This window comes from Phoenix dactylifera, chromosome 11 (genome assembly GCF_051530095.1).
Source record: "Phoenix dactylifera cultivar Ajwa chromosome 11, Ajwa_hap1_PhDact_Kaust_v1.1, whole genome shotgun sequence".
In the NCBI taxonomy this organism is placed as follows: domain Eukaryota; kingdom Viridiplantae; phylum Streptophyta; class Magnoliopsida; order Arecales; family Arecaceae; genus Phoenix; species Phoenix dactylifera.
This window is the reverse complement of record NC_143200.1, coordinates 79,413-100,420: the sequence shown is the minus strand read 5'-3', so window position 1 is coordinate 100,420 and position 21,008 is coordinate 79,413. Positions and strand designations below refer to the sequence as shown.

Genomic DNA, 21,008 nt, shown 5'->3' with positions numbered 1-21,008 from the left:
TAGATTATGTAGCCTCAGGAAAAAGCTAGATTGCGGGAAAGATCTTGGTAAGTTTCTGATTAATTTCACCTTCACCGTCACACGGTCCCTTGTCTTAAGATGGATCTCAAAAACCGATGTACTAAATGGAGAATATCTCATTCTTATATAAGAAATAACAAAGACCAATAAGACGGAAATGATGAAAGGAGGTAGGATGAAAATCTTTGGGAATAAAAGCAATCCAGATTTCATTAATAGATTTCGGAACCTTCACGGAAAAAGAACTGCACAGCAGGGACGAGGTCCTCCTAAATAATCTCTGCGGCCAGCCATTTTTATGTCCATTGCTGCCTTCATTTGGTGCTGCCGGCAAGAGAGGAATATTCGTCTCTTTCTCAACTGCTGCTTCTCTACTTCTATTATCGCTTTTAAAACTTTACATCACCGCAATGATTGGTCTCTTCTCCGTTATCAGAAGGTACCTGCAGGTTTTGGCAAGGTTTGGAAGATGATCAGAGATATCACTAGGTCCGCTAGCTTCCTCCATCAGTTGCCGTGGTTCTTCGGATGCTTTGGTTCATTCGCTGCTGTTGTTGTCATTGGTGACTCTCTGAAACTTAGCATCTGCTAATTTGGTTTTCTATCATGCCTTGACTGATGTTTTCTTCAGCATCCGCTATGTTCTTCTTCTTCTTCAGATCTCTCTTGTTATTATGTTTCTGCTGCTATTTTTTTCTTTTCATTGTTCTCTGACTTTCTATCCTTCTTTCTGTGCATATTCCTTTAGCTTCTTTTCATCGTTTTTGTCTTGTGGCTAGCGGAGAATTTCGTCCGTAGCCTCCGTTTCTTTAAAAAAAAAAAAGAGAAAAAATATTTTGCAACTTAGAAATGTGTGCTAGGAAAGCATGAAGATACAAAGTAAAAGAGCGTCCCTTCTTTGAATGAGTTCGACGTTGGAGTCGGATGATCATTTTAGCTGACCTTTTTCCCTTATTTAACTTTTTTTTTTTTCCCGATGCACATCAATAACCGAGCAAAGATAACGCTCAGATGCTGGCAGAAAAGCAGGGAGGAATGAGAGAGGATCATTAGTTACGGAATGTCATGACATGACCCGCGCACTTCCTGCGGTCCCCCTCAGTCGCCGCATTCCCCGTCAGAGCGTGTCAGACAACGCTACGGGCGGCTACCCTGGCTAGGCCTCATCCTTGGTCCGTCTAGGCTTCAAATATTTCAAGACTTGAGAAGAAGAAGAAGAAGAAGAAGAAAGAAAGAAAGAAAAGGAAGAGAGAGGCTTGTCTTGGATGACCCCCTTACACCGATTCCCCATCGTCGGCACGTCCGTAGTTTCAGCGTCCAGCAAGCTGGGAATGGAGGGAGGGTCAACCCGACTCGGCCTTGAGGACACCAACCCGGCCACCATCACGAGAGAGCGAGCGAGCTCAACGCACGACCGGGGCTGCAAGAGGAGAGAAAAAGGGAACGTGGCTGTGACTCGGGTAGGTCTCGGAAAAGAGCGGGGCACCAAGGCACGCATGCTCTCCCCTCGCCCACTTTCGCTGACAAAATTTAAAGAAAGAAAAGAAAAGCAAAGAAAGAAAGAATCCAGACACAAGTACACAACCCATTCCAAAACAACAACAAGAAGAAGAACATCAATATTACTAATTTATCTATAAAAAAAATCTGCAATACATAGGACGAACGAAAGAACTTCGAACCACAAAATAAACTTAGCGACAGGACCAGGAACCAAGGAACATGACACAGAGAGGGGGGCGTGAGTGGTGTGGGAGAAAACAGAGGGAAAGAGGTAGAAGTTAATTAAGAGCCTCCTTTTCATATGGCATATCAGCTACCTCATCTGCTTCCCCTCCGGGTGCAACGGGAATAGCTCCAGGGTGCGGTCACCCCCACCCTCTTCCATGATGTCCCGTCCGACGCCTCCCCAGCTCCGGCATTTACGCTTGCAACTCCCGTCGTAGTACTCCTCCGCTTCTCCTCCTCCTACTCGTCCTCCCTGCGCCACCATCAGCAACACTCACCGGATTAAGTCATCGATCAAAGTTTTATAACTTTAAACATGATGTCGTGAACTAATGCTGATTTCAAAAGGGCATGTATACTTGTTCCTACCCTGGATCCAGTAGACTTTAGAGCTATGATTGGAGGACAAGTGCTGCTGTTGCTGCTGCTGTCATTGTTGCTGCTGCTCTGGGCGAGGAGGGCGCTGCGCTTCTGCTTCTGGCGCTCGCGGGCCTTGTGGTTCTGGAACCAGTAGAAGACGTTCTTCCCTTCGATCCGCCCGTACTTGCCGAGCTCGGCCGTGATGCGCTCGATCTGGTGGGCATTCGGTGTCCGCATTCCACTCCGGTACAGCGCCTCTAGCGCCATTATCTGCTCCCGCGTTGGATTCCACCTCGTCCCCCCTGTCTGCGTCTCCACCTGTGGATTTGTTCAGTATTAAAATCAATGATGTAGCTACTCTTATGTATACACTTGGCTAGTTAGTAGCACTGGTATTTGCATGTAGCGCCACCATATTAGAGACATACCTGGCCAGTACATTTGGTCTTGGGGAAGTGGAAGCCCTTGACATCAAGAGAGGCTATTGTTTGAGTAGTAGCGGCGGCGGTGGCAGTGACGGTGGCCGTCAGCTTGGGTGCAAGTGGGAGGAGGCGCTTGAAGCGGATCGTCAAAGAAGAAGTGGTGGTAGTGGTGGAGGAGGAGGAGGAGGAGGAAGGAGAGGAGGGTTCTTGCAGTTGCTGCTCCCAGAACCCTCCAACTGCGCGCTGCTGGACCTTCATGGCTTTCCCTGGACTGCTAAAATGGACGAGAGGACGGTGATGGCAGCGTGCTGGATATTTGTATTTATGTACCGACACATATTCCATCTGTATCGGACGAAATGAGGGTTGGTGGGATTCCGGTGTCAGGGGATAGTCCGCGAACCCAACTGTACAAATTTGTACTCTCATTATTACGTGGTTGTTGCTCATTGGGCAAAGAGACGCCATTTTTATAAAATTTTCCTGATTAACTTAACTTGTTCGAATATCTCACGGTGCCGAGGGCAATGCAACCAGCAATCTATCACCACATGTTTTGTCGTGATGCACGACAATCGCCGGATCTCATGGCCGAGCCATCCGCCGTGCATCATGTTCACGCCCAGCTTTGTGATGTGATGGTTATATCTTGCGCCCATCTCTGCATCCCCTACCGGCTAGCTGGTGACTGCTGCTGTAGCTGGTCAAAATCACGAGTGGAGGATACGTCTAAACTGTTTTTTTTTTTTTTTTTGGAAGGAGAAAAGAAAAGGTAAAAGAGGACGAACTGAAATGTTTTTGATTGCGAAAGTAGTTTTTCAATTCATGTAGCCGCACCCAAATGGGATGCAGGTAGTGGGGAGACAAATAAAACAGTGTCCCTCGTGAATCCAGTTTTGCAGATGCAAACAGGGAACAGCAAGTGGTTGGTTCTAGCAGTCCGTCAAGCAGATCACAGCTGAATTGTTTTGGCTCATGGTGGACCAAAGCAGCCATGCATGCTCCCGTGGCACAAGGGTAGATAGGAATGATCGATCTAGGCTTCGGGGTGATAAACATCAGCCAGGGAGCAAGAACCACAATGCGACGGCTATTGCAGCGGATTGCAAGTTGGGGTTGGGCAGGAGAGCATGCAAGGCAAGTAGGGGAAGACCAAATGATGAGTCTTGGTTGACTTGGGAAGTGAGCACGGGAAAAAGAAGTGGGGAAGGAGCTGAGGGCACGAAAGATTCCCCCGATGTTGGCCCGTCGAATCGGTCGGTTTTCTCGCTTTCATGATAAGGGCCTCCTTGCTTTTCGGTGGAGATGGAATGAAAAAGATTCCTCCAATCCCCAAAAAGGAAAACAAAAGGGGAAAGGAGAAGCCGAAAGAAAGCGAGGTTTGAAGAGTAAAAGTAACATCCGTGTGTGTCTAGCTTTTGATGGAAGTGAAACAGAATGGTGTTCAAGAACCCCCCATAGGGCATCCATCCCCACGCATCTTTAAAGGCTTGCGCCACATCCGTCTAGAACATGAAGTGACCCACGACCCCGGTTTGCCTAACCGTTCTCAAAAGACCTATTAGTCCAGCCAACCGAAATTGAAGGGTGATCAAAAGCTAGTGGCTTTCGCATTTGAACGGTCCTGGCCTTTGAGGGACAACGCTAGCCATCAAACCTACAGGCTCCTAACTCGCTCCATCCCTGAGAAGTGGTCCATCCTTTTTTGATGAGATACAATTTCTATCTCCGCTTCTTGCTTCCGTAGGCTCCTACTGGCTAACGAATAGAAATTCATCTCGTTGTCCCTAATTGAATAAATAGAGCATCTGCTCCTTTTTCGTTGATATGCAACTTTGAACTTCTCTCAATAGATGGCGCTAGTATAGGAGCCCTCATTCATTATGGATGTTAGAAGGTGTGAATGGTTGAAAAAGCTGTCTTGCATTTATGATCTGAATTAGAATTGGAACCTTGAATTTATGGTCTGACACTATCGGCGTGCTCATCATACTTTCTAGATTGCGGAGATGAATAAAGTAATGCTAGGAATGCAGACGACGACTACACTATTTTTTTTTTTGTAAAGTTTGAATTCTAATCAGACTGAAGATTTTTACACAGCTTGCTTTAGGCATGATGAATTTTCCTCTGCTTTAAAAAAAAAATTTACAAGAACTGCCCATTTTTTTTATTAACTCAGCAAATCGAAAGTGCTTTCTAAAATTGATCCATCATTAAAATGTTTAGACATTTTTTTCTCCTTCAATCCTAGCCGGGACACTCTCAAATTATGCTTAAATATATGAAGATGAGTGCATATATTTTTTTGCATGAATATAAATTTTACATGAACGTGAATTTTAATATACATATGAATTTTATATTAGCATGTTGTTGAAATAGAAGAATTAGAGAAGAGAATTGTATTTCTGCTTATCTATTGCAATGTACAGAAGCAGCCTTTAGACTAGGAGGTTTATAAAGTTTAGTAAGGTCGACTAAGTTTGGCACAATCAATCACAAATCAATCAAAGTGAAGTTTGGTAAGGCCAACTAAGTTTGGCACAATCAATTATAGTCCAAATTAATCATATAACTTTTAACATTTCTCCTCAAATTCAAGGTGGTAAAGTGACACCAACTTGAGTTTGGAAACAAAAGATCGCAAGATGCGAGGAGGATGAGCTTTGGTGAAGATGTTCGCAATGAAGATAAATCTCAGAGAGAAAACTGAAGCTCAACAATGTTTGTAGACGAAAGCACCATAAAAGAAGAATAAGAAACATCGAACTGAATGATGAAGCCGGTGGCAGCAACTGAAGCTCAGCGATGTTCGTAGACGAAAGCACCATAAAAGAAGAATAAGAAACATCGAACTGAATGATGAAGCCGGGGGTAGCAAATAAAACTGAAGATTGAGGACTAAGGCGATGCTATGCAGATGTATACCTCCATGATCTAGAGTGAGATCGTGCCTGCCAAATTTACACGTTTAATTTCTGACGGTACGGTTTGACGCACCGCTACTGAGATTTAGAACGAGATTGCACTTGCCAAATTTATCCGTCAAGCTTCTGATGGTACAGTTTGACGCGCTGCTACTGAAATTTGGAACGAGATCGCACCTGCCAAATTTATCCGCCAATTTTCCGACGGTACGGTTTGACGCGCCGCTGCTGAGGTTTGGAACGAGATCGCGCCTGCTAAATTTATCCATCAAATTTCTAACAGTACGGTTTGACACACCATTGCTGGGATTTGGAATAAGATCGTGCTTGCCAAATTTACCCGCCAAGCTTCTGACGATACGGTTTGACGCGTCGCTGCTAGGGTTTGGAATGAGATCATGCCTGCCAAATTTACCCGCCAAGCTTCTAACGGTATAGTTTGACGCGTCGGTGTTGGAGTTTGGAACGAAATCATGCCTGCCAAATTTACTCGCCAAGCTTTTGATGGTACGGTTTGATGCGTCGCTGTTGGAGTTTGGAACGAGAGGGTCACCGATATGGAGGACCAGGAGCACTGGAAGTGGGTGCTCAAGGAGCTTAATTTCCTCAACAGGAGCACTGGAAGCGGGTGCTCAGGGAGTGTAACTCCCTCATCTTAGGAGCATCGAAAGCAGATGCTCAGATTTCGGCATCATCTTTTGCCTTGGCTGCAGTTTCTAGCTTTTGTTTCTATTTTAAAGATTTATAGCTTCTAGTTTCTAGGTTTCAGCATCATCCAACTCGAGGCTGCTTGATTCCATGTTGAAATAGAAGAATTAGAAAAGAGATTTGTATTTCTGCCTATCCATTGCAGTGTACAGGAGCAACCTTTATATACACTAGGAGGCTGACAAAGTTTAGTAAGGCCGACTAAATTTGGCGCAATCAATCATAAATCAATCAAAGTAAAATTTGGTAAGGCTGACTAAGTTTAGCACAATCAATCACAGTCCTAATCAATCATATGATTTTAACACATGCAATGCATATCAACATATTCATAAGGTTGGGGACAAAAGCACCAAAAGCTATAAAACAGACCCAATAATAATAATAATAATAACAATAACAATAACAATAACAACAACAATAATGACAATAATAATAATAATTTATATTTATAAAATTAAAAAAATAAAGTAGACTATTTCTGAAAAAAATATTTAAAAGTTATTGGGGATTAGCATTTATGATTCCTTGGAACTTCCCCTTCGCCTACTATTTTCCCATGCAAAATTGTCACCAACTACATTAATATTGTTCCTTTTCTGTCTTTCGTGTTCAGTTTTTCTCCTTCCTCGTCAATACAATTTGTGAGCTGAACCTGTTTTCAAATGCTATAAAAGCGTTGAGGCCCTAGCCAGTCTGAAGTAGCATACTCAAACAAGAGCAGATGCTCAAAGGATACTAGAATTGCTCCCTTACTACAGAAGTTCTTGGATCTGCTCTGCAACAAGTATAGCTGTGGTTTAATGTCGACGAAACAAAACTAGATAATGGGAAAGGAGATCTGGACAGTGGGTGCGAAGCCGAAGGAACAATACTGTATCTGGAAATGATTGATAGACAAAAAGGGGATCTGGACAGTGGGTGTGATTGTGTGAGGCCGAAGGGCAGCTAGACAGGGTAATTAAGGCCGTACCTTCTTGCTGTCGGCACCTTGGCTTAATTAAGGGCTCATCATGGAGTCTGTGGGGATTAGAGTCACAAAGGGAACTTGATGAGCCACTTAACGAGGTTACTCGTCTGTCTAAGCAAACTGCATCCTGTAACAAGTCATGCATTTAGAGAGAGAATGCCAAGCAGCTTTGGGGAAAGTCGGAACCGCGGGTAACTTGTGTATCCTTTCTACCCCTGGCGAAAATCCTATTTCTACGTGCACCAAGGGAACATGTTTCCACCATGGCAACCGCTGGTTGCTAAGAGAGATGTAGAAAACCATACCACCGCCCCTGCCTGGGAATATCAGGCGAGCCTTGTGATTTGCCCAGCAAATTATCATGGGACTCAAAACTGATGCCTCTCATCTGGTGCAGTTCGTCATTCGCGATTTATAAGTGACGTACCGGTGTCTCAGAGAAAAAAGAAACAGTTCAACGCAGCACACAAAGTCGCCAGACAGCTCACTTGAAGAGATAGGTTCGCCCTGTCACCGTTCCCAATGACGTTTCGGGTTCTCTAAAGGCTATCCTCTAACGCATCAACGAAGAAATCTGCCAGCCTGTGATACATATATCCCACTGAAGCACAGGCAGTTCATGAGGGCAGATACCCACTGATGCACAGGAATAATCAAGGAGACAAGCAAATAAAAAACCTTGTAAAGAGGTCCAAATCTCAGAGAGCCAAGTCATGAAATCTAAGAGGGCATGTCATGAATCCTAGGAACAAAAGAAAGTGAATGAAAGTATAACTAAATTCTGAACCTACATTAGCCAGCAAGTTCTGCCATCCAAAGCCCAACCAAAACCACTCAAAACTATCACTAGTTCAAATTACGAGAGTCTCCAAAGCAAATCGAATAATAACGGCATCGCTTCAAGATACAAGGCCATCATTTAGAGACAGTGCAGCCAACTGATCAGTAGGTGCATTGGGCTGCTGCTGCCGCTGAGCAACATTCCTCAGTACCTCCATGGCTTCAGCAACTTTTGAATGCAGGACTCAGTCTGGTCCATCTCCAGAAGCATCCCTGTCACTTTGGCTGCATAATCATGTTCCAGTTGCTCCACAAGGGGGTACAGACCTTCGCCAAGCATCTACAGAGGCAGAACAATTAATCGGTCAATCACTTTGGTAAAGGATATTGGGCATAAACAATCTAGCGAGGCTGCATGCAAGAGGAACTTCAAAGAAAATATTCTGACAGCATATTATTGTTAATATTAAAAAAACATGTTCAATCTATTTAACCACCTCTCTCATATTTATCTTTAACTAACATTATTTCTTCCGGGCTCTATCCCAATAAACACACTTGGATTATCGATTAGTTTCAAATATTCCATTCTTCAAAAGTGAACTTGCATGTCCCAACTTCAGTTTTCGGAACTGCACTTGCATGTCTCACTACACCACTCCTAAATAATAATGTCAGTAACGACAATGGAGAAAATAACTATATGTACTGCATAATTGTAGCACACTTGTGATCGCCTCTCCCAAAATCAAGGTTTTTAAAATTGTTAATCTCAGCCATCTCGGTGTGTGGCCAAAACTGAGCTGAGACTGAGATGACCGAGATCTCAGCTTATGTTGGTTGAGAAGGTTGGGTTCCAATTGGAAACCTCCAAGATATCCAATATTGGAAATTTCAGCAATATTCTTCCGGGATTTCTAGTTGAATCCCAAAAGGATCTCCTTTTCTGAAAAAGTAAATATGCCACTTGAAACTTCATGTGATGCACAACTAGCTATTACAATTATTTGCACCTATTCTTCCATCAGATTTTTTCGGCTAAATGACTACCACATCTGTCTTGCCCCCCCGGGCCTGGAGCCTTGCCCACCTGAATGTGAAGGACGTTTTTCTTTAGGACCTAGGAGGATCTTCTTTCATTTTTCCTCCAAAGTCAAGAGGAAACAAACCATAAATGGAAGGTAAGTTTCTCCGACACAACTCCAATCGGAGAAACTTTCACTTGTAAGGACCTATTGTACCCTCTTCAAATTCTACTAATTCACCTGCCTTTTATTGCATGTTCCTTTCCCATCTAGAGCGGAGATTGCCCGAAGGTACGATTCCGATCCTCGATTCGACGAGTTTGATCAGATTCTACTATCATCCTCCCATGCTCTGTTTTCTTTCCCTCCTCCGTTAGCACCCACTTGTATCCAACATTCATACCAAGGTCGGTGAAACCGGTACTGGGCACCGTACCGGTTCTCTAGTGGCACGAGTGGGCGGTGCCGGGCCTGTACCGATGGAGACATGTAGACTGTGGAGAGAGAAAAAGAGAGAAAAGGGGGAGGGAAGGAGGCTGGCGGAGGGTGTGAACGCCGGCGGAGACCAGCCTCGGCCGCGGCCTCCACCGGCCCCAGGCCCTCCCTTCGTTCCCTGCTCGCTCTCTTTCTTTCTCCTTCTCCGGCTCCGGCAACAAGTTTCGTTTCCGTTGCCGGAACCGTACCGGTGAGCCATCGGTACGAACTGCCCGATTCGGAACGGTTCCGCCGACCCTGATTTATACACTTAAGAATGATCAGGTTTGCAAATTCAAGATCCACATTTTTTTAAATCCATAAAGAAAGCACAAAGGAAATCAAAATGGTGAGAATTTCTATAATTTCTAGTTGATATCTGGGATCAAGTACTTGAAACCATTCCCTTAATAAGTTCCATGAAACCACTTCAATTGAATTGGGAATTAATTGTTTCCCATCTTCTCTCTAGAGAAAAACTTGCTTCTGTGGCGCCAATCTACATTTGATGAAGTCTGCAGGAAAGTAGAATAATATTGAGGGAGACGTGGATGTACCTATCATGAATTTCATTCAAGTGCCAAATCTTATCTCAAAGCGATATGGCTTTGTTCCAGTGACAGAGCGAGCAACAACCTTCATGTGAAAAATAAAGTGGTCAAATGACATTAATTATTTGAAGTTCAGGGTTGGAGGCAACATTAAAGAGTAAAGGAAGCAACCTAATCGACTCGCTTGGAATTGGGCAACAAATGAGAAAGAGGCTGTGGAACAGAGTTGTAGAGGCGGATAGAAAGGATGAACTTTATGGTAAAGAAAACAAGAAGTTAGGGCAGCATTTCATATATGGCAACAAAAAGGTTAATAGATCACTCTCTTAAATGGGTGTCTGAGACTATACTGACATATCGTATGTCGTACCGTATCGAACCGGATGGTACCGGACGTACCGTACCGTACTCGTTCAGTACCGGTACTGGTGGTGTATCGACACTTGGTACGTCAAAAAAACTGCGTACCGTACCATACCGACACTATGCTAGTGTGGCACCGGTACGGGGTCCGATACCGAAATGGTGAACCTTGTACTGACATCTAAAATAGATTTTGAAACTTGTTTATTTTATGAAAAAAGTGGAACTGATATCGGTTTAGATCAATAAAAAAGGATTGTAACATTAAAATCAAGGTTTTAAATATCGGTGCGATGACAAGACGCCCCACCATCCCTAGTGTTGGAGCACCATCCCGAGTGTCAAAACAGGACTAGTCAAGAAATTGACATGAACAAAGCAAGACATCCACCGTCCAGAGTGTCAGATCGCAGGGCATTTAGTTCCACAGAAAAACCGGGTTGCTATCCCATGGTATCTAAACTATTGGTCAAAATCCCTATTTTTAAAATCAGATATTGGAAACTCAGTCAATTATGGTGAACCTACTTAAATTTGTGAATGACTAATTAGGAAATCACTGCTGATATACCGATATCATATCAGTCATATATCAGTATATAGCAAAGGAGATAATTAGAGCCAAGATATTGGTTTTATTGTATCAGTGAGTGCCTGATACCAATGCAAACCGATATCTTGGAGGGGATGAAAACCCGGACCACACTAAAAGGAGTGCAACTTCCACAGAAGGATAGCCAATTAGTCATCTTACTAGTAATTAATCAAAAAAACCATACTATCCTACAATGGTGGTCCTAAAGTCTCAGGCATTTATGTGTCAATATAGGATAGAAATCTAGCACATAGTGAAATATTTACATTTGCCTGAAAGAAAGCTAGCGTTGAGTTTTGTAGTTTGTTGACAGGGTTCACAGCCTCTGTATGAGATCACATGCACGTGTCAAAAAGATTGCCTGATGTACCAATAGAGAAGTACATAGCACAGAAGGTACTAATATTGAAAGTGTCATACCATGGTCAGGAGTTGCATTTGCAAGGGCTGAAGCCAATGCTCCAATCGGAATAAGTTGTGTCATGCCAGCATCTCACGCTGGCAATCCTCCCATGTCATAAGGAGAAAGCATTCCACCAGCAGCACCAGGCATGTTGCGCCCAGGAGGGTAGCGGTAAGGGCGTCCCCTTGGAAGCATCTGCAATAAAAACAACAAAACCAGCATAGCAACAATAATTTATTATCTCTATCAGGTATTAACAGATGGCTTCGAAATCATGGCAAGCATGCTTATAACATGAAAAGCAGTTTCTTGTATAAGAAACAAAACAATGAAAAAAATGAAATTATTCTACACTCATAAAAAAATATATCATAATATCTCTGTTGCATGTACCACAACAGCCTTCAAAAAGAGTAATGATGAAAGAAGAATGAGCTATCATGCCTACCAAACTCTCCCAATAACACAGTGCTGTAAAAGCACTGCAAAGCAGGCTTTTACAAAAAAAAGGACAGACTTCTAACTTCATAATAAAAGATGTAGGAATATACATGGATGCTGCCAAGTGCACACCCTCAAGCATTATCGTGATGGCGAACCCTATCAATAGAAAGCACGATGACATGTTCTTCCTAGAATACATATATTCATGAGTGGAACCTTGCCAACTTAATGCAATCAAAATTGTCCACTAAAGCAACCCAATTACCTAAACTGTTACTTAAACATGATCACAACCAACTGCTCGGAACAACATTATCCACCAATCCTTTCAATCCATGAAAGATCTCTGACCCTTGAATTCAGCTGCAAGTCTATCATGCAAGTCTAATGGCATTTAATCATATTTCTACCTACAAATGGTGACGGTGGTGGACGTAATGATTGAGGCAAACGATGCCAAAACATTGATAGGGGAAAAAAGAGACCACACCTGTTGCTGGATTACCGGCATGGGCTGCTGTGCTTGTTGCATGGGCCCTGCTCCAGCATGTCTACTTAGACTTTTCAGTAAAATAATCAAAATAAATGACAAGGTCAAGTCTCAGTAGTTAGTATTAGAAAAACAAATCTAACAAAGGCCAGGCTTCTATTCTTGATCCTAAAACAGAATGACTTGTGACTTGATTAGAGTGAAATTGGATCACAGGTAACATCTCTTTTTATCATTCCCCCCCTTTTTTCCCTGCTTACATGAGGTCCAAGGGTAACTTGAGAATCTACAGCATTGTCAATGCTCCACAAATACGCCTAAACTCCCCAGTCCTGGCAAAGGCAGCATTCCTTCGATTCATGAATTGCATAGCAGATATAAACATAAGTATTTCCATGCTTATGCAAATCTGTGTCAAAAGAAAATGCAATTCCATGATGGTAAAAATCTCTCACAGCAACACTAATGCTCCATTTCCTCACAATTTCTTTAACAAGCATATATACCGAGTATCTTCAAAGCATATACATGCCAACAAATTCTTTCATAGAGCCAATATATAAAAGAAGAGACGGAGCAAAAACACACTTAAATGCATTAATAATTAGTAGGTATGTTTATTCTTATAGTTGTCGAAGCACAAATTTTACAATTGTAATGGAAACAAAACTAAAATAAATTCTATGTTTATTCTTTCGGTGTTCTTGTAAATGAACGTTGAGGAAATATACACATCAAACATGCATCCTCGCTTTTGAAAAATAATAATCAATTTCACAATTGTTGTAACATATTTGTTTGATTGTGGACGAACCCATGGACCGAGATAGGAGATCCTTCTCCTGTAAAAGTGCATATTAGCTTAACAAAATTTTGTTTCCATGCACTAAAAGAAGCATAGTTTAGAATTTGATTAGGGTTTCCTTCATAAGTAACATCCTTCACGAAAAGATTCCTGACTACTGATTACTATTTGTATCCCACAAGCAAACCAAGTTTATGATGATTATAGAATACGTTGACAAACTCCTGACATCACATATGCAGTTGAGTCCACAACGAATTAAAGTGGCAGTACCACTACCCTGAAATTTGTCAATCAAGTTATCAAGCTAATGCCAGAGCCTTCCCCTCAAAATCTCACTTTTGTTTCTATGTAACCATCCAGAGCAGACTGACTTAAGACCTCAACTTTAATAAAATAACAGAATTGACATGACGATTTTAACTCAGAGAAAACAAAAAACCTTTATATGCATGTTTTACACCTCTTTACAATTTGTTCATCCCTTTGGATTTCAAGAAGCATATTCTCAAGCCTAACATAAACTTTGAATGCTTCGAAATCTGAAAGCACTGTGAGTACAAAGAAATTAAAGAAATCTATCAACATATGGGTTGCCTATTGAGTTAAATCTCATAATTTTATGATTGCCAGTCAATTGATAATCAACAAACAATAATTAAAATGACATATTACTCCCTAAAATAATGTCAAACATTATTTTTAACATTTTGCTAAGAAATATTATTTTTCTGACTTTTCCGATGCAAAACCTCCAAAATGAGACAAAGATCTCAAACAACGCACCATCCTTTTAGATTAAGCATAACTTACTTTCTTGACTTCAAATATTTTTTCTAATTTAATATTTTAATATTTCTAAGCTATTGTTTTTAGTTTCTGTCAAAACTGTCAAAGTTACGAAAACAAAAAAATATTCAGCCTAGCTAAGACTGAAGGAGCTTTTGATGCTTGCCCTGCAGTATTATTACAAATGCACACAATGATATCTATGATGATGTACATCATGAGTTCATGTTAAGTTGCAAACCCAAGGTTGAAACAAGAAAACAATCACAAAAAGGCAACAAATGATAGAGAAAAAAGAGGAATTTTAACTGAGCCTTTAGTAAGCTAAAATCCCATCACTTACTAATAAGCTAATGTAAACACTTTGCTGAGTTGTTTAAGCCTATAAAATCCATAATTGCACCATAGGCCTGTTTGGTTGCAGATAGTTGAACATGCAACAATCCATGTTAGTACAACGAGCTCAAATCCAATGTTTCAACATAGTTTGGCATCTGGCATGTAGTTACATATTAAAATACATATTTGGGGCCAAATGCACTCTACAGCTAATATCAAGGAAAGCCGTACCGGTCCGTACCGGCCGGTACGGGCCGGTACAAACCGGTCCGGTGCTTGACCGGTACCGGAGAGCGATGAAAACCGGTATATCCGGTTTTCATCTGTGTACCGGCCGGTACGGACCCCGTACTGGCCGGTACGGGACTCGTACCGGTGCGAACCGGCCGGTTCGCACCGGTACGGGTGGTTTTTTTTTTTTTTTTTCGAAACCACAGCTTCGCGCTGTGGTTTCAAAAACCACGCGCGGCGCGTGGTCAAAAACCACGCGCGGCGCGTGGTTTTAAGGGAGAAGTGGCCCGTGGGCCACTTCTTTCAATTTTTTTTTTTTTTTTTGGGGAACCACAGCAAGGCGCTGTGGTTCCCAAAACCACCGCGGCGCGTGGTTTCAAAAACCACGCGCCGCGCGTGGTTTTAAGAAGGAAGTGGCCAACCGGCCACTTCTTTCAAAGAAAAAATAAAAATAAAAAATTGCTGTGGCCGACAGGCCACAGCTTTCTCCCTTTTTTTAATGGGAAAAGGAGTGGCCTCGGCCACTCCTTCCCATTAAAAACCAAGAAAGTGGCCGACCGGCCACTTCTTTCCGTACCAATTTAACGATATTAAGCTGGGATTTTCTGTTAATCTGGGATTAACAGCACGATCTTAAGCCTCTCGTTCGGTTATAAAAACCGAACGAGGCTCACTTCTTTTCCAAACAATTTGAGGTTGAGACTTGAGAGGTTCTAGTTAAGGTGCGGAGACGGAAAGATTTGAGAGATAGCGAGGAGGAGGTCCTGCCCAAAAAATCCAGCGGAGACTATTTAAGGTGCGGTTTTTTTATCCTATATTATTTTATTAATTTTGTTAATAATTTACTTAAAAAAATAGTTTATAAATTACTTAAATAATAAGATAATGCAAAAATTTACTTTATTAGCTTAATTTTTTGATAAGTTGTCCTTTTATGATAGAAATGGGTTCTAGTTAAGGTGCGGAGACGGAAAGATTTGAGAGATAGCGAGGAGGAGGTCCTGCCCAAAAAATCCAGCGGAGACTATTTAAGGTGCGGTTTTTTTATCCTATATTATTTTATTAATTTTGTTAATAATTTACTTAAAAAAATAGTTTATAAATTACTTAAATAATAAGATAATGCAAAAATTTACTTTATTAGCTTAATTTTTTGATAAGTTGTCCTTTTATGATAGAAATGGAGCCATCAAGAAAAACGAACCCTGCAAAGCGTGATATTGGCTGGTCTTATGGGCGAAGACTTGGAAGTGAGGGGCAACGACACCAGTTTCAATGCAAGTTTTGCGACAAGATTTTCAAGGGAGGAGGGGTAACCAGGTTGAAGCAACACTTAGCCGGAAATTCCGGTGAGGTTGCTACGTGCCGAAATTGTCCTAACGAGATTCGTGTGCTGATGAGGCAGAATCTTGCTGAGGCCAAAGAAGCGAAGGAGATGGCTTCCAAGAAGAGGGCGGAGGTCGATTGCCAAGCGGCAGAGCCACCTTCCTATCACTCTAGGGAGCCAGAGGAGGTCGAGGATCTAGATGAGGAGGAGGCAGATATTCAGGCGGCCATGCATGCAAGCCTGGATGATCAGTGGCAGCAGGAGGAGGTGGCCAGGCATAGGGCTCGATTTGGGCCCTCTGCATACGAGTCGGGCGGCGGTTCTCGAAGCACTAGACAAGATCCAGAGTTCTTGAGGACAACTTCAGTAAGGGAGGGCGTCGGCAAAGAACGTGGCCGGATTGCATCTATGCTGGGTGGTTTTGGTAGCCGAAAGAAGTCATCTAGAGGAGTTGCAGAAGGAGCGACAATTCATGATGTAGATCCGCATGCTCTCCCCAGTAGAGATTCAAGGCAGCAGAGGGTAGACACAATGTGGATGAAGGATAAGAAGAAAACTATGTGGCGAGCTATTGGATCCTGGTTTCACTTCAGCCACATCCCAGCGAATGTGGCAGACAATACATACTACAGGTCTGCCATTGCCGTCATACAAGCTGCCGGTCCCGGTGTAGCTCCTCCAGGCCCGAAGGATATATACGGTGAGCTTCTTGACAACAATAAGGAGGAGCTGGAGAATTGGATTGACTCCTACAAGAGCAAGTGGCCCATATATGGACTAACCATCATGTGCGATGGTTGGATCGGTCCGACCAGGCGGAGCATCAACTTCCTGACATACTGTGATGCTAAGACCTTCTTCCACAAGTCGATTGATGCTTCGGCTTCTGTGCACAACACCTCGTACATGCTGAAACTTATGGAGGATGTGATTGATCTGGTAGGAGAGGAGAATGTCGTGCAGGTCGTCACTGATAATGGGCCGCAATATAAGGCTGCCGGGCAAGTCTTGATGGAGCGGCGGCCACATATTTTCTGGACCCCATGTGCTGCACATTGTATCGATCTTATGTTGATGGACATTGGAAAGATCCGTAGGGTGCAACAAACGGTGGAGACAGCTCAACGCATTACGAGGTATATTTATAACCATAACTGGGTTCTTTCATTGATGAGAAAGTATGCAGGAGGAGAGATTCTGAGACCAGGAGTCCACGGTTTGCTACCAACTTCATCGCACTTGATAGCATACTCGAGAAGAGAGGAGCCCTACGTCAGATGTTTGCCAGTCCGGAGTGGTATGATAGTAGATATTCTTATGCCGGCACTGAAGGGAGCAAGATAGAAGACTTGGTGACGAGACAGCCATTCTGGCAGCGGGCTACTACAATAGTCAAGGCTATCAAACCATTATATGAAGTGCTGCGGGCCGTAGATAGCGAGATCTACCCCCAGATGGGGTTTTTGTATCACATGATGGTCAAGGCAAAGGATCAGATTATGGAGGCAGATCCAGCACATGGCCGGTCATACATCAACATCATTGAGCAACGGTGGGGAGCGCAAATGGGTACGGAATTGCATCTAGCAGGTAAACTAAGATATAATTATAGTGACAATTATAGTGATGGATATAATTATATAATTATGCTAAGATAGTCTCGTATATGTGCAGCATACTACCTAAACCCCCGGTTTCAGTACAGCATAGATGGAATTGGTATGGATGAAACACTTCTGGATGCTTTGCGTAATGTGATTTACAAGATGGAGGCAGATCCAGAAAAAGCGGCCCTATGTCTTGAAGAGGTAATTATGATTTAGTAATTACTAGCATGTGTAAGTATATCAGCATCTTCAATTATTAACATGGTTTTCTTATGCTTATTTTTCACAGAGCAAATTATTTAGAGAGGGCAGCTACAGTTTTGGCCAACGAGCGGCTGTCGTCAGCAAACACAATATGAATCCAGGTACGTGACACATCAGCAAAACATTCACCTGGTGTTACTTAGTTACTATTATGGAACTATCATATATGTAATCTTCATAAATATTTTTGCAGCTGAATGGTGGGTGCATTTTGGCGGATCCGCGAGAAATCTAAAGCGGATAGCTATCCGGATCCTCTCCCAAACAGTCTCCTCTAGTGGATGTGAGCGCAATTGGTCCACCTTCGCCCTTATCCACAGCAAACAAAGAAACCGTTTGACGCAAAAGCGCCTCAACGACCTTGTTTATGTGCATTACAATTTGCGGTTGAGGCTAAAGTGCATCCAGGAGGAAGTGGAGCTCAAGTATACAGATCCGATTTACGGGTCCTTCACCGCTGATGACGATGATCCACTACTCGGCTGGCTTGTAGGCCAACAGCAGGAGCCCGAGCTTGACGAGCCAGGATCGCCTCCACGACCAGCTACCTTCATAGCCACCGAAGCTGGGGTCGATCCAGAGCAATGGGCTGAGCGCAATATTCCACGCACTCCCAGAGCTGATCAGCCGCAGGCACAGGGGAGCCAGACAGAGAGGGCCAGGAAAGGAAAACAAAGAATCCCAATGAAGAGTGTCGAGGAAGAGACTTGGACTAGTAGCGATGAAGGTTCTGGTGGTGATGGATCTTCTAGCCATGGAGGGAGCGGAGGACAGTATGGTACTCATGAGACACAGACGGAGGGTGGTCTTTATTTCACCGGTGAGTCCCAATTTATGGGTGCTACACAGGATACGGACCACGGTCGACCACCTGATAGAGATCGTGAGGATATTATTGGATATAGAAGACGGGCTCCTCGAGGTCGTTCAGGAAGACAGGATACGACTGCAGATCCGAGGACATACGGATACGGATTCTATTATCCACAGCCTCAGCCTGACGAATACGGATATGGTGCATTGGATTTTGCTTCCGCCATATTTGGATGGGCCCCTACACAATCAGAGGACACCTCTCAGAGCCAGAGCGTGAGCGAGAGATCCGACAGTTCTTATAACCTGGCGCGTGTTCCTTCTGATTGGGTTGATTTGCCTCCTCCTGATTATACTTATGATCCAGATATCTACGAGAGCCATCGGCACTCGTCCCGATTTTAGATATCCTAGAGTACTTTAAATGTATGTAAATGATTGTATCTTAATTCGAAGATATTTTATGTGTATGATTTTATCATTTCGAACGGGAGGAAAACATAACATGCAATCATGCATCATATATGTTTCAAATTTCAACCCTAAATTTAAATATGAAAATATCAAAAATCATGAAAAAAGTAATAAAAAAACATCAATTTTCATTTAATTTAAGATCCAACAGAGACAACATTAAAAAAAAAAAAAAGTCTGGCTCGCGGAGCCCGGCCGGTACCGTACCGGTCCGGACCGGTACGCCGGACCGGACCGGTACGGCGGACCTTGGCTAATATAACTGCATATCAAATCATACAGTAGTTAGATGGGTGAGATTTGTCACTTCAAAGCAATAAGAATAAATTCATTAATAATAGCAATGTGTAAGCAAATAAAATAGTATCATTAGTAATAATACAAGATTGTCGACACTTTAGTAATATTTCAATATTGGTATTTTTATATATAGGCATCAACCTATAAAATATATGATAAATCATTAAGTTATCTTGCTGTGGTCAGAACAACTCTGTATCTTGGTCCTAACAGTAAATGACAATTTTAACCCCAAGTGTTTGACTTAGGTAGCTTCACTTTCCAGGATTCTGTCATTTAATCTATGGCATGCACCTTCATCGGATGATGACAAAAATATCCCGCTACCAGCAAAGTTAACATGGCAATACATGGAAGCAATTTTATCATTTTCCAATAGGGCCAAGTCACAAAATTAGTCCAACTGAGAAACTTTACCCTTTATTGCTGTAATGTAATAAGACCACACTATTGTTATCATTATATGATATCATAATATCTTAATATGATATTATTGACAATCATAATATATAATATTGCAATCACATAATATCATAGTATCTTGTGAAATATAACGTGTATTAAAATCAACGCTTAATGCCAGCCTGTGCCTATTGGTGTCAACCAACATGTATCATGAACCATTCACGAGGTCATTACTAAGTTGTATGTTGGCCAGTATAGATCTAAGTTGGCCCCTATCAACCCATGCTGGTTCAAGATGAGGAAATACAGCTTAATATCGAGCCAGAAGTCATTTTTTTTCTTCCAATACGGCACATGCCTTGGTGACCACTGGCCTGCATGCCCCATGCCAACAACACTTAAATCTTGATAATAATCAACTACGCATTATGCCAATAATTTAATATAAAATTATAATTTTCTGACAAATGAAAAAATAATGTGATGAATGATATAATAATGTACTGCATTATTATCGGATATCCATATATATTATTATATTTAGTGTAGTATCAGAAAATAATGGAATAATGTATATTATAATAATAAATTATTTATTATATTAATATAGTAAATATATTATTATATTATAAGAGTTCCTTACTTCAGATATGTTGTTTATCTTGACTACTATATTCTTACAGGGATTTAATAGTATTATTTATGATGATGCTACTAATACACTTGATCAAATGTGATGATATTTTTATCATACATGATATTAGTATATAACTGTAAATTATCATAAATTATTCAACTATCATATTCACATTACATCTCTTAATTACATCTAGCCAAACAGTCGCTTTCCATTGGCTGTAAGTGTATGCACAATCAACCAAACATCTGATATTGAAGCAAAATACTGAAATTATAATTACATGTAGCTTCATTTACATAGAATTCCCAAGCACGGTCTACAGAACATCAACCACATGTAGTTTGACCCAGCCAAGAATAAAAAGAAAAAAAAATTAGAAACTATTTCATTATAAAACATCGTTTACCTCAATGATTAAGTTATCGCTTCCAACTGAAGGAGTCTGGCTACCAAATCTTACCCTTTATAATTTTTTCAGTAAGATAACCCCTTGTATCAATGAAGATCCAACAGGCTGTCATCTTCTATTCAACAGGAAGAATGAAGGACAGTTTACTTTTCACACTTGATTCTGGTCATGACATAGTAACCTAAATCGCTAATCCTGATACCTTGTGATGACTTTAGCTAAACCTCGAAATTTAATGCAGATTAAGAATGGTGAGGCTATATACATAGCCTAACTTGTAATAACAAAATCTCTCTCACCCTACTTATGTATTCTATATGCCAGTTCATACGCTTGCCATG

General features: G+C 41.9%; 3 protein-coding genes across 21 annotated transcripts in view; 2 read left to right on the top strand and 1 right to left on the bottom strand.

Moving 5' to 3' along the window:
- Positions 1–1,626: 1,626 nt before the first annotated feature.
- Positions 1,627–21,008, bottom strand: part of LOC120104581 (WUSCHEL-related homeobox 4-like) — a 74,304-nt gene continuing 54,922 nt past the window's right edge. For 6 of the 19 annotated variants that reach the window (XR_016397738.1, XR_016397734.1, XR_016397737.1 and 3 more), the window contains 3 exons: positions 12,265–21,008; positions 11,348–11,525; positions 7,819–8,259 (listed from right to left, as the gene is read on the bottom strand). The exon at positions 12,265–21,008 is cut by the window's right edge and continues 47,996 nt beyond it. Coding sequence is in view for 7 of the 19 variants with exons in the window: in XM_088706220.2 (XP_088562346.2) it covers positions 1,838–2,002; positions 2,119–2,427; positions 2,538–2,999 (936 nt within the window). In the remaining 12 variants the exon portion in view is untranslated. Of the gene's footprint in view, positions 2,003–2,118; positions 2,428–2,537; positions 8,260–9,975; positions 10,055–11,347; positions 11,526–12,264 lie in introns of those variants that run through there. The other 13 variants (XM_088706215.2, XM_088706218.2, XM_088706217.2 and 10 more) reach the window with 6 other exon arrangements.
- LOC149751586 (uncharacterized) lies at positions 15,375–18,844 on the top strand. Its single transcript, XM_089926018.1, has 2 exons — positions 15,375–15,461; positions 15,607–18,844. Exon 2 carries the CDS (start codon positions 15,609–15,611, stop codon positions 17,097–17,099), a length of 1,491 nt encoding a protein of 496 aa, XP_089782144.1. The 5' UTR covers positions 15,375–15,461; positions 15,607–15,608; the 3' UTR covers positions 17,100–18,844.
- Positions 17,432–18,960, top strand: LOC120104582 (uncharacterized). The gene is made up of 3 exons (XM_089926019.1): positions 17,432–17,563; positions 17,652–17,727; positions 17,820–18,960. The coding sequence occupies exons 1-3, from the start codon at positions 17,477–17,479 to the stop codon at positions 18,842–18,844; spliced, it is 1,188 nt and encodes a 395-aa protein (XP_089782145.1). The 5' UTR covers positions 17,432–17,476; the 3' UTR covers positions 18,845–18,960.

Bases quoted from the DNA above. Each gene is read 5' to 3' on its own strand.
- LOC120104582 (XM_089926019.1), top strand. From the start codon at position 17,477: ATGGATGAAACACTTCTGGATGCTTTGCGTAATGTGATTTACAAGATG. The intron at 17,564-17,651 runs GTAATTATGATT...TATTTTTCACAG, and splicing joins CGGCCCTATGTCTTGAAGAG to AGCAAATTATTTAGAGAGGG. The intron at 17,728-17,819 runs GTACGTGACACA...ATATTTTTGCAG, and splicing joins CAAACACAATATGAATCCAG to CTGAATGGTGGGTGCATTTT.
- LOC149751586 (XM_089926018.1), top strand. From the start codon at position 15,609: ATGGAGCCATCAAGAAAAACGAACCCTGCAAAGCGTGATATTGGCTGG.